The sequence below is a fragment of the Pteropus vampyrus genome, unplaced genomic scaffold, assembly GCF_000151845.1.
Source record: "Pteropus vampyrus isolate Shadow unplaced genomic scaffold, Pvam_2.0 Scaffold449, whole genome shotgun sequence".
NCBI classification, from domain to species: domain Eukaryota; kingdom Metazoa; phylum Chordata; class Mammalia; order Chiroptera; family Pteropodidae; genus Pteropus; species Pteropus vampyrus.
In genome coordinates, this window is record NW_011889230.1 from 370539 (window position 1) to 386680 (window position 16142).

The window sequence follows — 16142 nt, forward strand, 5'->3', positions numbered from 1 at the left end:
GTTCAGCCCCCAACAGCAGCTCCGCTGTTTCCCCCGGCAGCTCCCAGCTGTGGCCCAGCGGCTGAGAAAACCTCAGGACACAGTGCCTCTTTCTCCTGGGTTGGAATAAAGGTGTTTGTAAGGAATGAAAGGTCACAGTGTCCGCCCCTTGGCCCACAGACTGTGGCCAATTCATTTGGCCAACAAATATTAACTGAGGGCCCACGGTCCGCTGTCTGCGGGCGCTGGGCAGGGCCGCGGGGGACAGAGGGTGAGAGCCTGGTGTCCTGCATCTGAGCAGCGGAGGGGCGCAGCGGAGAAGGCAGATCAACAAACAACAAACACGAGGGGGGAAGTGTGCGCCAGCTGCGGATTCCGGTAGAAGGCCGCGTTTGTCAGATGCTTGAATGCCGGCTCCTGTCTGAGCCCGAGACGCGGGCGGGGCTCGGGCCGAGCCCTCGGCCTCATCCGTGGCTGTGTGGTCTCAGGCTGGCATCCCGCAGCCCCGCGCCCCTGGAAGGCGCGGAAGACAGGGGCCCTGCTCTCCAAAAGCGTGCCGTCTCAAAGCACCAGACGCGCACGTGTGCAGACGCACGTGACGGCAGCGTATGCGGGACAGACGTCCCCAGTGCCGCGTTCCGCAGTGGTGGCTGGCGGGCTGGCGGCGCATCGGCATCGCCGCGGAGCTTGGAAAGCAGCGGCTTCCTGCCCCGCCCCCAGGGAAGCTGTTTTAATTAGTCTGGGGTGGAGCTTAGGCGGAGCTGCTGTAAGACTGCGCCAGTGACCCCCCCCCCCGCCCCCGCGGCACCCGCAGCTGGTGCCCAGTTTAGCCTCTGGTCATTTACGGTAGATCTGTGAACGGGCGGGAGGCAGGGGGTGTCCTTTCCCCTGAGAAGCTGTGACGTGCTGGGGGACAGAAGTGGTGAGAAGCCTTCTGCTTGGTGCAGGACACTTTCTCTCGTTTGACAGGTTTGCCAAAGGCAGCAAAACTTCAGGAGGGAGTAAGCGCTGAGGCCGCCGCAGGGTCGGGGTCGGCGGCTCAGGGAGCACGGGCGGGCGGGGCTGGACTTGGCGCCCGCATTACAGAGAGCGTGGAGGGGCGGGGGTCAAGGCTGCCTTAGAGTTGGGGTGGCTGCCTGAAGCTGCCGTATGTCTTAAGAATTTCGGAATTCGTTCTCACTTGTGAAAGGTTCTTCTGCTGGGTCCAGAATTCTCGATGGACAGATTTTTCTTTGAGTATTTTTTGTCGCTCCACCGTCTACTTGTTTTTTGTTGGTGTTTGTTTGTTTTTAAGTTGAGAAATCTGCTATTTTGCTAACAGTTGGTCCCCCATATGTAACGTCTTTTGTTTTTCCCCGTGCGAGTGCTTTTAATATTTTTTTATTTGTTACTAGGTGTGAGCGATTCGATTATGTACCTGGATGTAGCTTCCATCACATTTCTTATATTTTGGATTTGTCGAGTTTCTCAGATCTATGGGTTTATAGTTTAACTCATGTTTTAGAAACTTTCGGCTATTATTTCTTTAAATCCCAGCCCCCCCAACCATACAGTAATTACATCCGGTAATGACAGACCCTAATTGCTGGGGGTCAGGCTGCTGAAGTTGTCCCCCGATGCTGTCTGCTTATCTATTAATTCACTTACTTAGGCTGTCTCTTCTTTCGGGGCTTTATCTGGGGAAGCGTGCGGCGGATCTCTTCCAGTTCACTAATCTGTCTCCTGCAGTGTCTAATCTCACAATAATTTTATCCAGTGTGTTTTCACCTCTGATTTTTGCATTTTCTTCTATGGTTGTTTCATTTGGACCTGTTTATACCTTCAAGGTCCCTACTCAGTTTTTGAACATACGGAATGCAGTTGCGATACCTCTTAATAGCGTCTCTGCGAATTCCATGAGTTCGGGGTCACGTTCAGTCGACCGGTCGTTCTCATCACGGGCTGTGTTTTCCTGTCGCTTTGTACGCCTGATCGTTTTTGATCGGATCCCAGACCTTCAGAATTCTGCTGGGTGTTTGGTCATTCCTACAGGTATTCTCGCCTTGCTCTGCAATGCAGTAGGTTGCTCACAGAGAGTACGATCCTTTTGGGTACCGTTTTCTAGATGCGGTGGGCAGGAGAGGGGCAGTGCGCTCTAGAGTTGCCCGTTAACCGCCGACAGGCAAGATCCTCCGCGCTTTCTGGGCAGTGCTGCGTGAGCCTCGGGTGTTCTGGTCGCGCACGGGAGCGCTGCCTTCTCCAGTCCTCCCTCACGCATGCGCGTGCACACACACACGTGCCCACACGCACACACGCATGTGCTCCTTAGCACTCGGCTGAAGGCCGCAGAGGGCCCTCTTGAGCACAGAGGTCTTGAGAGTTCAGTGCTGCGCTCCGTGCTCCGGCACTGTGTTGGGTGAATTCTTGCTGCCTCGCTCTGCCTGAACCCTTAGCTCCTTCTCCCCGACCAGGTAGGACACTGGCTCCCGTTCCTTCTCTGCATCCTGGAGACTTTCTCCATGCAGGAATCTTGGGCGCTCATAGGGCTCACCTGATTTTTTCTGCCTCGGAGGAACAAGGCAGATTCGTTTGCCCGCTCACGTACATCCTATAAATAGACGTGTTCACAGTCCGGCTGCTTTGACTCAGCGTATTAGCGCTTCTGTGGTTCGCCCGTGGTGGGACGTGTGTTAGTCGCTCGTGCGTGTTCAGGAACAGTGTCCCGTGTGTGCCTGCACCGTGCTTGGCTTAGCCAGGCTCCTTTGTTGGACACTTGGGTGACTTCCTGTTTGGAGCACTTTAAGTCAGGAGGCCCTGACCGTCCTTGCACAAGTCTTTCGTGGATTTTTGCATTTCTTTCTTTCTAGTGTCCGTAGGACTGGAATTGAGGAGTCGTCGCGCTGCTGTAAATTTAAGAATATTTATAAGAAATTGTCGGACGGTTTCCACAGTAGTCGTACCATTCATTTCACGCTCTTGGGAACAGTTCCTGTTCTCGGTGAGTTTGGGCCGCTCTGTCAGTGAGTGACGGCCTTAGTGGTCCATGTGGATCTCCGTCACTGTCACTGTCAGCAGATGGGCACAGCGATTGGTACTTGGTTTCCGAGGCAAACTGAATTTTACGAGATCGTCACACAGCCGTGAGCCTTGAGTGTGCACATGCGGATCAGGTGGGCGAGGGGCGGTTGTGCCCCCTGAGGACAGTGTGTGTGAGGGACGGGGTGCTGCAGCAGGCTTCGGGAGCACCCTCAGGTCTGAGCATGTGGGTCTGACGACCGCCTCTCCTGCGCAGAGGCGCCCCGCAACCCGGAGAGGCAAGGGGGCCGGCGAGTCCGTCAGTCCGCCTCTCTGCTGGCTCGTTGTGCTAGCAGCTCCTTCGTCATTTCTTCCAGAAGTAACCGCGTTAGGGCCCCGGGAACGCGGGCGGGTTGCTTTGTCACGGGAGTGGTGGCCGCAGGCCTCCGGTCTGGGGCTCCAGCGTGACCGGGTGGCCCTCCCGGGCGCCCGGCCGGGGGTAACAGCCCGGCGGGGGTGCGCGGCCTCCCAGGGCTCCGGCTTTGTGAACGCTGGCGGGGCCCCCCTGAGCCCCCCGCCCCGGCGTCCCCGCGTCTCCGGCCGGCTCCTCGCTGTCTTGTTTCCCTGGTAAAGTTCCCATTTGTGCTCTTCACAGACCCTGCTAGATTTATTTTCCCCTGACAGGGACGAGGAAAAGCAAACAGGCCGTGAGCCGAAGAGCTGACCATTTCTCCCTTTACTTTTTCAGCCAGAAGAGTTGACTGCAAGTCTGCACAGTTTTAAGAACAAGGTCTTCAAAAGAGCCAGAGTCTGTGGGGTTTGCAAACAGACTCTCGACGGGCCAGGGATCTCGAGCCCAGGTGAGTCCTCGCTTTCCTTCCCTCGGCCGATTCGACCAAAGCGAAGCGAGCGGCGAGCAAAACGCAGAACGAAAACCTCGCGGGGCTTTCCGGAAGGCAAGTCTTGGAAGTCCCCTTCCCAGCCTGACCCCGCCGGCAGGTGTGTGCTCACGCAGGTGTGCGCTCCCCAGGTGTGTGCTCGGAAGTTTTCCCAGAAGGGCGGGGCCGCCGCGTGGGGGAGGGGAGAGAGCAGTTTGCTCCCTGTCTGGTCCCTCGTGTCAGCGACTCGGGTTATTCATTTTCACTGTCTGGCCGCTTGCCAGAGTTTACCAACAGAACGTTTGTGTTCAGAGTCCCCGTTCGCTGTGGCGTCTCCCTGCAGCTGGCCGCACGCAGGCTTCACTCCTGCCGTAAACACAGCCGCCGGCGCGCGGTGGCCGCTGCGACTTGCTGTTTTTCTCTGCTTGCACATTGAATGTGCATGATGGACGTGTGGGAATGACATCTCTTGTTTCCCTTGAACCTTAGCGCTGGGTTTGGGGGCCGTGGGTCTGTGTCACAGAGCAGAGGAGGACGGGGGCACCGGGCGCTGGAGGAGGCCTGGGGCTGCTCGGTGGCGTCGCGGCGTCGCTGGGGTTTGGGATTTGCCCCTAGAACACGCACAGGTCCTCGCCAGGAATTCGTGACTGTTCATACAGTTGAAAGCTGCCTGGCATTTATAAAAGTCTGGCATTTTTTTTAAAAAAATGATAGGAAATCCTAAGGATTCCACCAGAAACTGTTAGAGCTAATAAATGAAGTCAGTAAGGTTGTAGGACACGAAATCAACGTACCAAAATTAGTTGTGTTTCTATACACTAACAACAAACTGTCAAGAAGAGAAATTAAGAAAGCGGTCCAATAGCACCAAAACAAAAACAAATACTTAGGAGTAAGTTAATCAAGGAGGTGAAAGATAGTTTCCAGTACCTGAAAACTAAGACAATAATGAAAAATACTGAAGACACAAATAAATGGAAAGATCTTGTGTTCTTGGATTAGAATAATTAATATTATGGAAATGACCATAGTATCCAAAGCAATCTATAGATTCAGTATAACTCCTATCAAAATTTCAGTGTCGTTTTTACAGAAATAGAAAAAAAACAATCCTAAAATTTGTTTGGAGCCACAAATGACCCCAAATAACTGAAGCAATCTTTAGAAAGAACAAAGCTGGAAGCATTATGAGCCCTGATTTCAAACTATATTACAAAGCTGTAGTAATCAAAGCAGTATGGGACTGGCATAAAAATAGACATATAGACCAACGGAACAGAATCAAGAGCCTAGAAATAAACCCACGTATATATAGTCAACTAATTTTGACAAGGGGAAGAATGAACCTAGACTTCTGTCTTGAAGCACTCCTAAAAATTTACTCGAATTGGATTAAAGATTTGAACATAAGATCAGAAACCATTAGAAGAAGATGTGGGGGAAGCTCCTTCGCATTGGTCTTGGCAGCGATTTTTTGGATATGACGCCAAAAACACAAGCAACAAAAGCAAAAATTAGTAAGTGTGACTTGATCGACCTAACAACACCTGCACAGCAAAAGAAACAGTCAACGAAATGAAAAGATGATCTAAGGAATGTGAGATATTTGCAGATCATATATCCGATAAAGGGTTAAGATCCAAAATACTTAAAGAACCCATACAACGCAATAGCAAGAAAACCAGTCTGATTATGGGCAGAGGATCTGAATAGACGTTTTTCCAAAGAAGACATACAGACGGCCAACAGGTGCATAAAAAGGTGCTCAACATCACTAATCATCAGGGACATGTGGTCAAAACCACAGTGATCACCTCACACCTGTCAGAATGCTGTCATCAATAAGACAAGAGGTAAGGAGGGTTGGTGAGGGTGTGGAGAAAAGGGAACCCCCATGCACTGATGGTGGGATTGTAAATTGATGCAACCGCTGTGGAATAGTGTGGAGGGTCCTCAAACGATTAAAACTAGAGCCACCTTGTGACCCAGTGATCCCACTTCTGGATCGCTGGGTCAGTATCGTGAAGGGATGTGTCTGCAGCATTATTCACAGAAGCAAAGACATGAAACAGCCTGAGTGTTTGTCAATGAATGGATGGATAAAGAAAATGTGATATATATGAATATTATTCAGTCATAAAAAAAGAAGAAAATCCTGCCATTTGTGATGCGGATAAACCGAGAGGACCTCTGCTAAGTGAAATGTCAGACAGAAAGACAAATACTGTATAACCTCACTTGTGTGTGGACCCTCAAAAAATAAAAAGTTAAATTTGCAGAAACAGAGTATGATGGTGGTTGCCAGGAGCTGGGGGTGGGAAAAATGGGGAGGTGTCGGTCAAAGGGCACAGACTTCCAGCTTTAAGAATAATTCTGGGCTCCAGTGCACAGCATGGCGACTAGCGAACGGCTCTGTTACGAACTTGGAAGTTGCTGAGTAGGTCTGGAGCGTCCTCCCCCACGCACATAAAAATGGCAGCTGCGAGGTGGCGGAGGTGGTAGTTAACTTGATTGCGGTAAATATTTCGCAGCTGTACATGTATCAGATCATCATGTTGTACACGGTAAATAGATACAATTTTGCCTGTCAATTACATCTTGTAAGGCTCAGAGTAAACGAGGAAGGTAAACGAGGAAGCGCGAGCTGGTCTGGCCTGGGGGGTGGAGGCGAGAGGCAGATGTCGAGTCAACATTTTGTCCTCTTGGGCCTGCACCGTTGGGGGTGCAGTGCGTTGGGGGTGCAGTGTGTTAGGGGTGCAGTGTGATGGAGGTGTAGTATGTTGGTACAGTGCATTGGGGTACAGTGTGTTGGGAGTGCAGTGCGTTGGGGTGGGGGTGCAGTGTTGGGGGTGCAGTGTGGTGGGGTGCAGCACAGTGGGGGTGCAGCGCGGTGGTATAACACGTTAGGGTGCAGCACACTGCGTTGGGATGCAGCATGGTGGGGCTGCAGCGTGGTAGTACAGCATGTTGGGGTGCAGCATGCTAAGGATGCAGCATGATGAGGGTGCGGCACCTTAGGGGTACAGCGTGGTGGGGGTGCAGCGTGGTGGGGGTGCAGTGTGTTGGGGTTGCAGCATGTTGGTGCAGCACGGTGGGGTGCAGCGCCTTGGGGGTGCAGCGTGTAGGGGGTTGCAGCATGCTAGGGATGCAGCGTGCTGGGGTGCAACGCAGTAGGGGTGCAGCATGGTGGGGTGCAGCATGGTCGGGATGCAGCACGGTGGGGTGTAGTGCAGTGGGGATGCAGTGTGGTGGTACAGCACAGTGGGGTGCAGTGTGTTGGGGTACAGTGTGTTGGGGTACAGCGTGTTGAAGGTGGTCTGGCCTGTCTGTAGCCCCCCTTCGCTGGGCACTGCGTCCCCGGGGTGGTGGCCAGGTCAGGAGGCCCCGGCCTGTGGTCCTGCTGGCTTCTGACGCAGCCCTGGAGCAGGTGAGGGTCAGCGCCGGGTGTCCAGGACGAGCTGTCTGGCCTCGCCCACAGCCCACAGGCCCCTCAATAAGCAGGCCGGGGCTCTGTGGCACCTCATGGCTGTAGTGACAGTTCGGCCAGGTCAGTGCAATGAGGATTCTGTCAGTGTCACGGGGTGAGCGCTTCGTCCGCAGGTCCCTTCTTCCTGTTTGTGTCCCAGTTCCAAGGAGCTGGCACTACACAGCAGGTGATGCCATCCTGGATGTGCCCGATCTCGTCAGGAGCGATGGACACACACAGATGACTTCGAAGTGACGAGGTGGCCAAGGGGCCCTGGAACAGCCTAGAGTGGCAGGATGGGTGGAGGGAGAGCTTCCTGGTGGAGGCGGCGGCTCCTGCCTCTGTCTTGAAGAAACAAGTCAGCCAGATGCAGAGGGCATATGGAAAGTTCCAGGCAGAGACGGCAGAGCGGGGCGGCGGGGCGCCGAGGATGGGGAAGCGAGGCATGGTGGCGGGGAGCGGGGGTGGCACTGGCACAGCCGCTGGTGGCCCCCGAGGGTGTGGGTCGGTGCTGAGGGGCTCGCATCTTCTGCTGTAGTTGACAGTGGTGGGGATCGGCCTGGACACTGGTTCTGTGCGTGACGCGTCAGGCCGCGTGCGGCCGGGGGAGGCTGTGGCCGGGGGATGACGGGCTGGAATTCCGGCCTGCACGGGCCACCGCTTGGCCCCGGCACCCTCACACTTCCTCCCTGTGGGCTGAGAGGCGTGGAGGCAGTGACACCGGGAGGGTGCTGCGGGGGTCACTGCCGACCCCGTGAGCAGTGGGTCCCCTGTGGGGCCTCCACCTGAGCACGTGGTGATTGGTGTGACTTGACTGTGACTAGTGAACCTCATGAATGGAACGATTCTGCCCTGAAGTGTCCATGGTGCCCTGGGGGCCGCCTTGGTCCTTCTCCGTGGACGCCACACACCGCTGTCACGTGCTTCCCGTGACACAGCCCGTGGGTCGAGGCGGCCCGTCAGTTCAGAGTCTGCACAGAGGGTCGCCCCGAAAGTCAGAGCCTTCCCACGATAGCCACGTCTGCTACTTCTCACCGTGTCTGCGGTCGGGAGTTTGGGGGTCCCTGGCCGGGCAGTGCTGGTTCCGAGTCTCTTCAGAGGCTGTGTCACCCGAAGCTTCTACTTGGACTGAGGGCTCGAGTCCAAGGTGGCTGTCACGCGCTGGCAAGGTGGTGCCCTCCCCATGCGGCCCCCGGTCCAAGAGACCAGGGCGGAAGTCACAGCCGGGCCCTCGCCACGCAGACGGCCCGTCACCGGGGGAGGGCACTGCGCACGGCCCCGGCCATCTCGGGCTGCCTCCAGCACTGTCCTGCCCCGACCCGGGCCGCTGAGCCGACCGGCCGCCCAGTTCCGCGTGGGGACAGAGCATCCTGAGGGCAGGGATCCCTCGCGCTGACTCTCACTCACGCCAAGGCCACGGCCTCTCGCACCTCCCCGCTCTCCACCCCAGCCCTTCCCCTGGCCGCCTTTCCATCTGGCGGGACGTCCCTCCTACTCCGGGGACGGCCCGTCTGTCTTGGTCACAGAACCTCTCGTTGCCTGGCGGGCCGTGCCCATCAGGGGATGCAGGACGAATATTCGCCTTTGTGACTACACTCACAAACCTCGGAGGCACAGTAGATGTGGCAAAGGTAACCGTGGCCGCTCTTACCCCGAGCTCCGGTCGCTGCTGGCCCTGGCCGCTGGCCGCTTCGCTCTGCTGTGCCCGCATTCAGCCCTGAGCTGGCCAGGTCAGCATTTCTGTCCCCAGCTCACAGGAAGGAGGGGGATGGGGGTGGAAAGCTTGGGCCTCGAAGCGCTGAGCCAGGATTTGGGGCGCGAGTCCTGACCGAGGCCTTGTGCTCCTGGGACCCCACGCGCTTTCTAAGCAGGGCCCCGAGAGGCTGGCTTTCTGCATCGCGGGTATCCTGGGAAAAGGAACAGGCCCGGGAGGTCGCTGGTCCTGTGCAGGGCAGCCCCACCGGGGAGGGCCGGGAAGCCAGCTCAGGCCCCTGCACGCCCTGGCCCCTGTCCCCCAGGCCACAGCCGTCCCCGTGGGTTCATCTGGGGAGGGGAGGGGCGCCCACCTGGAGTCACGTGGGAGCCTATGGCGGGTGTGTTTGGCTCAGTGCTTCACCCTTCAGCCTCTGCCCGTCCTGCTGCTGCGCCCGGGCCGTGGGGGAGGGGCGGGCCTGTGAGCCCAGGCCCATCGCAGGGGGCGGGGTCGGCACATGCAGCCTCTGGGGGCCGGGCCTGTGGAATCTCGGGGTTCCTGCTCCAGATCCGCATCGTTGGAGGCCGAGTTTGCACAGTGGCCCCTGGAAGGACCCCCAGGGGGACTCGGGCTGGCCTGCGCCCGCCGGTCAGCGCCGGGGCATCGGTGGGGGTGAGGGGGCAGGTTGCCGCTCGAATGTCCTGCTCTGCCAGCTTCAAGGCGCCGGTCCCGGATCGTAGGACGTTGTCACAGTTCTCGCCCTTCTTCAGGGGGCGGCTGTAATTTCCGGGCAGATTAGTGCCTTTCGCTGCTCAGAGTCACCCCTTCCTCTCCAGGGCTCTGTCGCGGCCACCCACCTGCTGGGGGGCTGCGACTGCCTCTCCCGAGAACCCGCGGCCCATCTGGACGCGGCTGATGGCGCGGCGGTGGCTGGTCCCCGCACACCCGTCCGCCCCCGCGCGTCGTAAGCCCAGAGCCTCCCAGCCTGGACCTTTCCCAGGGCGGGGGCTTCGGGGAGGCGGAGGCGCTGTGCACAGACGCCGGGCACACAGTCTCTCTCTCTCTCTCTCTCTTGCAGCCGTCAAGTTCTCCTGCCACAGGACATGTGAGGCCAAGGTAAGCGCCACATCGCGTCCGCGGGCCATCCGGCCGCCTGCGCCTCGGTGACGGTGTCGGGGCGGGGGGAACCCCGGGCCGCGTCAGACGGAGCCGAAAGCCCTGGAGGGGCCGGCGGGCCCTGTGCGACAGGGCGTGCACTTCTTATTTCTGGAGTAAACCGAAGGCCGTGAAATGCACGGTTTGAATTACAGAACACGGAGCCGAGGTATCTGGTTTCGGAGGAGAACTCGCTCCTGTTGCCTGGCCTTGTCGCAGCCCTCGGCCGCGATCGACCACCTCCAGTGACACCGACAGGCCGCCTCTCCGGGCAGGGACTCAGCACACCCTGGCCGTGAGGTGGCCTTGGCTGCTTTTTAGGGTAGTTGTCCGGGGATTCTGGGGAGGTCAGACTGTCACGGAGGTCGGGGGCCCGAGTCAGATGCAGTTGTCCTGCTTTCACGTGCCCCCTGGAGAGTTAGATCGCCAGTGGCCCCCACGAAGCGCTGGAGGCCCACCACGCTTGGTTGGGCTTCGGGTTCCGATTAGTGGGGAAGTGAAGTGGCCTGGACACGGCATGGGGCAGCTACCGGCACCCCTGGGCCAGGGCCCTGCACCACCCACACTTGCCAGGACCTGTGGCCTCCTGCTGACGGCTGGCCCCGCCTCTGGAGGGGCCTGTCCTGCGTCCCCCAGGCTGTGCCCCCATGGCTAGAGGTCCGGGAGACGGGGTCTTAGAGGGTCTCGGGATCCCTTGCTGCTGGGGACCTTGTGGGCCAGCTGTCCCTGAGTTTCCAGCTGGTCCTGGGGCCGAGTGGAAGGGACCCGTGCTGGAGGCGGCTCCACGGGGTCTGTTCTCCCCGTGAGGGTCAGGGGTCCTGGTTTCTTCACCCTCCTGACCTTGCACACGTGTCACGGTGCACGCCCCACACACGTATGCATGCCGGCACACACACACACAGCACACCCACACATGCACTCACACACAGACATGCACACCCATGCACACACACAACGTACACACACGAATGCACTGTGCACATACACCGACATACACACATGAATGCACTGTGCGCACACACAACGTACACACACGAATGCACTGTGCGCACACACACACAAAGTTGGAAGAACTATAAGCAAATCCAGCCCTTTTTTTTTTCAGGAAAGAGATTAAATGACTTCTTTTTTAAACTTTTCATCATGGAGAACTTGGGACACATGCAAAGTAGGGAGAATAGTCCAGACCTCGTGCTATACTGTCACCCAGTCCCCAAGCCGGCAGCCCCTCCTGTCCTGTCTGAACGCCGTCCCCTGCTTCTGAGATGTCACATGATCTTCGTTTGGGGCCAGTTCAAGCACAGGCGTCTGTGCTGGTGCTCGGGGACACTTCCGGCCGCACCTTGGCCTGGCTCTGGGGAGGCCGGCCCTTCCCGCCGGCTCACGCTCATGCGCTGACGGAGCCCCCCCCCCCGGCGTGGCTCAGGTCTGCCGTGCCCCCCACATGCTGTTGCCCCTCATGTGCCTGTGCCTGTAAGCCGAGGCCCCTGTCGGAGCGGAGGTCCCATGCGATGGCGCGGGGTAAATGCCATCTTGGGAAGCGTTTAGGATTTCAGAGAGGGAGTTTCCCGCACCCTGGCGAGGATTTAGACGTGCTCCCAGCCCCTGGGGGGTCTCCTTTGCGTGAGCCGACCCTGCACAGCTCAGCTCCAGCACCGTGGGGCAGGGGAGCCGCCCCGGAGCCACTGCCTGTCCTGCCACTCCCATCCTGCGTGCGTGTGCATGTGCGTGTGCACGTGTGCGTGCATGTGTGCATGTGTGCGTGCATGTACGTGTGTGTGTGCGTGCGCGCATGTACACGTGCGCGTGTGTGCATGCGCGCGTGTGTGCATTGCGTGTGCGTGTGTGTGCGTGTGCGTGTGCGTGTGTGCATGTGCGTGTGTGCGTGTGCGTGCATGTGTGTGCATGTGTGCGTGCATGTACATGTGTGTGCGTGCGCATGCGCGTGTGTGCATGCATGTACATGTGCACGTGTGTGCATGTCACGTGTGTGCGTTGCGTGTGCGTACGTGTGTGCGTGTGTGTGCATGTGCGTGTGTGCGTGTGCATCCGCCTGTGGCGGCCTCGCTGGCCGGCCGCCCCGACCTGGCCTGCTGCTCTTGGCTCCGTTCCTTAAAGGGGCGCAGCCAGCCACTTGGGGTATTGAATTCTGCGGTTCAGAGAACTCCAGCCGTCTTGACCGTCACCGGCTGTGGCGTTTCTCCCACAGCAGTTGGCAGCCGCTGAGGGGTGAGCGCTCACCCTTTCTGGATCACGGCGTGGAACTGGATCCGAATTCTTTTTTTTTTCCTTTGACCAGCAGGAGAGACCGCCACCAGCAATGACAAAGCCCTTTCTTATTCCAGAACCACAGTGCCTCGGGGCGGGGGGACACGAGGGCCATAAATTCTCAGCTGCCCGAGAGGCAAGCCGAGGTGCAGCTCCGTCCTCCAGGAGCAGGACGTGGCTTGCCCGGACACTTGGTCACCGCGTGTGCCGGCTCCCTTACCGGGCGTGCCTGGGTTTCTCGGGAGACAGTGAAGCGTCACTTAAGGACACAGTCCGGCCCTGCGGGGCCCTTCGTGATGGCCCACAGCCCGGTGGGGACATCGAAGGGGGAGCGGCACCTGGGTACCCCACTGCCACTGCCATTGCCTCGTTGGCACTGGGGCCACCGTCAGGCTCCCGACCAGGCCCCCGGGTGCCCTTCTGCAGGGCGAAGGCTGTGGAGACAGCCATCCTGCAGACACAGGCCAGGCCACAGGCCGGGGCCAGACGAGGAAGCCGAGGCATGGGCCAGACACGTCTGAGGTCACTGGCCGTTAGCCGTGGCCCCTCAGGGGAGCGTGTGCCGTCGGGGCTCACGGAGGCCGACGCCTGGGCTGTACCCCAGCAGGCTCCTCGTCTGCTAGAGCACGTCTGGCACCCGAGCCTGTTTCCTCACGCATTAGGCGGGTGCCTCTCTGTGACCTGCCCGGAAACGGCTTCTCTTAGTTTTGATTGTGGGGGTGCTGATTCTTCTGGTTCTAGGGAAGGCAAAAACGGGGGTGGGACGGCCGAAAAGCTTGGGGTTCCAGGCACGCTGCTTCCCGGGGGCCGTGCTGCTCCCTGGACCCGCGCCCGCCTTCGGGGCTGTGACGTGGGTTTCCCCCGGCCACTGACCGACTCATGGGCCAGAGAGAAGGGAGCAGGAGCGTAAAGCTGCTCTAGCGGCAGATGACAGGGGACGCGGGGACGGTGGGGCGACCTCCCCGCTGTCACACGGACCCGCGTCCTGGCGTCCGAGGTGCTGGGCCCTGAGTGTGGCTTTGCCGTCCATGTGCTCTTCACGCTTGGCCCCTCATGTGTCTGCTGTGGAGTGACGTGGGCCTGAGGACACCCTGTGTCGCCGCTCCCGTGCCCGCAGGGCCCACCGGCCTTGCTGCCCTCGGCTCTGGGTCGGGCCCTCCCGCTCTGTGGTCCCCCCGCCGGAAGGGTGCCCCGGGGGCCACCGGCACTGTCCCAGGCATCACTCGGAGGCTCTGCTCAGCTTCTATCTGGTCTTCTCTGAGACCCCCGCCCTCCCGGGGACTTGGGCAAGGGCAGCGTCATCCAACTTCTGGCAGCCTCTCCGGCCTGGCTGCAGGAGCTCTGAGATGTCCCCTAAGGAGGACGCAGCCCCAAAGCCCTCGCCGGCAGAGGCCTCCCGGCTAGCCCTGACCTGTGAGGCTGAGCTCCCGCCCGTCCTGCGGCCCCGGGGGCCCCCTCTGCCCTTGCTGCTGTCCTACGCCATCAGAGGCACGGGCTGGCGGAATGAGGCAGGCCACGCTCTGCGCTCAGGATGGAGTGGCCCCTGTGCCCCACGGGATGTCGGTGGGAGCCTTTATTCAGTGGGACCCACATCTCTCTTGGGGACAGAAAACCTGGGTTTGTCAGTGAAATGAAGGTCCGAGAAGTTTCCTGCAGAAAACTGCTGGCTCGAGGGGCCGGTTGTCACCCCTGGCCCCGCTTCCGTGCCCTGTGGCCTCGGGCAGGGGACACTCCTCTGAGACAAGGCAGCCCATTGGACACAGTGGTTTGGGGTGACGTGAGGCCGCACAGCTCCGCACCCAGCCCCGCGGCCGGCTGACCCTGCCTGCTCAGGATGGCGGCCGTCAGCTCCGCTCCTGGACTGACCAGCGCCCTGCTAGTCTGTCCTTTCGTCGTCATGGTCTCCCTGGGTGTCACTGCCACTGAGCATTGACACTTGCTGCCTCTGTCCCCGCCCCACCCCCACCCTGCCTCTCCCTGCTCCTGTGAGGGGGGTGGAGCTGGCGGTTAATTTTCAAACTGGTGGACTCAGCAAGTTTCCCGATCTCGCCCCAGGCCAGGCATGGAGCTGGCTGCCGACTGCGGCGCTGCCTGCAGGTCCATTTCGGCCTTTTATCCGCCGGGGTCAGACACACACGGGCCTGTTTTACCGTTCGACAGGTGCTTTTTGAGGATGAACAGGTGTGATTTTTCAGAGCGGTTTCAGGTTCCCAGTGAGCCTGGGAGAAGTACGCCGTGTACACCGGCGCGGGCATGGGCGCCTGTCGCAGCCCGGGAGCCGTCCTCGGCCACGGCCTGCTGTTTACGTTCTGCTCGCTCGCGGCCGTGTGCACTGGGACCTGACACACGGTGATGACGTGTCCACCACTGTCACGTCCCGCGGAGCGTTTCGCTGCCCTGAAAATCCATGCTCTGCCTGCTCCTCCCGCCCGCCCTCTCAAAGTCCCGGTGACACCGATCACACCGTTGTCCCTTCCCTGGCACCTGCCACAGGCGGAAGCTCGCAGCGTGCAGCCCCCTGGGATGGGCTCCCCCACTCCACCGTGCGCGTCCGCGGGCCCTCCGGGTCTTCCCGTGGCCGGACAGCTCATCGCCCCTCAGCTCGGGGCAGCACCCATCGTCCACTGGGCCGCGGCTTGTTCGTCCGTCCCCCACGGAGAGCGTCTCATCTTTAATTTTTGCACATTGTCCTGGAGCAGGAAGAGCCGCTGAGTGTTTTAAGCCTCGCGCTTCTCGGGGGCACTTTGTGCCTTGTCCACAAGACCCCATCCTGGGTAGCAGTCCGGTTTCTCTCTGGCTTAATCCAGTGAGAAGACATCACTTGACGCGTGCCACCTTGTTAAAGGCCCGTCGCGGTGGCGGCCGCTTGCCCGGCGGGAGCCGTTGCTTTGAGACGGCGTCGGGCAGCGGGTCGCAGGCCATGGCTCGGGCCGGCCCGGGGTCGGCAGCTGCCGTGCTCGGAGAGGGCCGCCACTGCTGTTGGCCCTGCCGTTTCCGTCACACAGGAATTCACGTTTTTAAACCCAAAATAATTGAAGCCCCAACCGGGGCACCGACAGCGGGGTCTCGGTGCGTTTCTGAACTTGAAGGCGGCCGGCAGGAAGGAGCCACCAGAAGGGCACATCCTTGAACATCACCAAACGCCACCGCGGTTGGCACGCTGCTCATGCTGCCTCCGGCTCCTTCTGGGACCCTGCTGGGTGCCAACGGCCGGCATGAGGGCTGTGTGGACGCGGGTGGCCAGCAGGGCAGCCCTTCGCCATGCGCCCCGGGGAGACAGGACAGACTGGGCTGCATCCGGCCCTGCTTCCTCTGCAGAGTAGCAGCCGGGCCCCTTGCTTCTGCGGGGTCCCTGCTCGCTGTCCCGGCCTGCGGCTGCGTCTCCCCAGTGTCACCAGCCAGCCGTCACAGGCCTGTCCTCCCTGCTGGTGCCCAGCGGCGTGTCTGTGGTGGCAGGTGTCAGGGTTTCCTGGTGGGTTTGGTGGCGCACGCCAGCTCTGGCCGGGAGAGGAGATTCTGGGTCATGTGGGATCGCCCATTCTCGCCATGGTCTCCCCAGCCCACGTGCAGGCCCCACGCTGACGTCACCGCCCCCTCCCCCGTCACGGAGGACAGGCTGGTGGGCTCGAGGGTCCTCTGTGGGCCTGGTCCACAGGGCAGGGGCCTCGGACCTGCTCCCACACATCCGCGGACACCCAGGGGCCTATGG

At 59.8% G+C, this 16142-nt stretch overlaps 1 protein-coding gene across 6 annotated transcripts in view; it reads left to right on the plus strand.

Moving 5' to 3' along the window:
- The window catches only part of TNS3 (tensin 3), an 83522-nt gene that overhangs the window by 41940 nt on the left and 25440 nt on the right, over positions 1 to 16142 (plus strand). For 4 of the 6 annotated variants that reach the window (XM_023524167.1, XM_023524166.1, XM_023524170.1 and 1 more), the window contains 2 exons: positions 3722 to 3833; positions 10089 to 10126. In XM_023524167.1, the coding sequence (XP_023379935.1) occupies positions 3722 to 3833; positions 10089 to 10126 (150 nt within the window). Of the gene's footprint in view, positions 1 to 2825; positions 2957 to 3721; positions 3834 to 3854; positions 3973 to 10088; positions 10127 to 16142 lie in introns of those variants that run through there. The other 2 variants (XM_023524169.1, XM_023524171.1) reach the window with 2 other exon arrangements.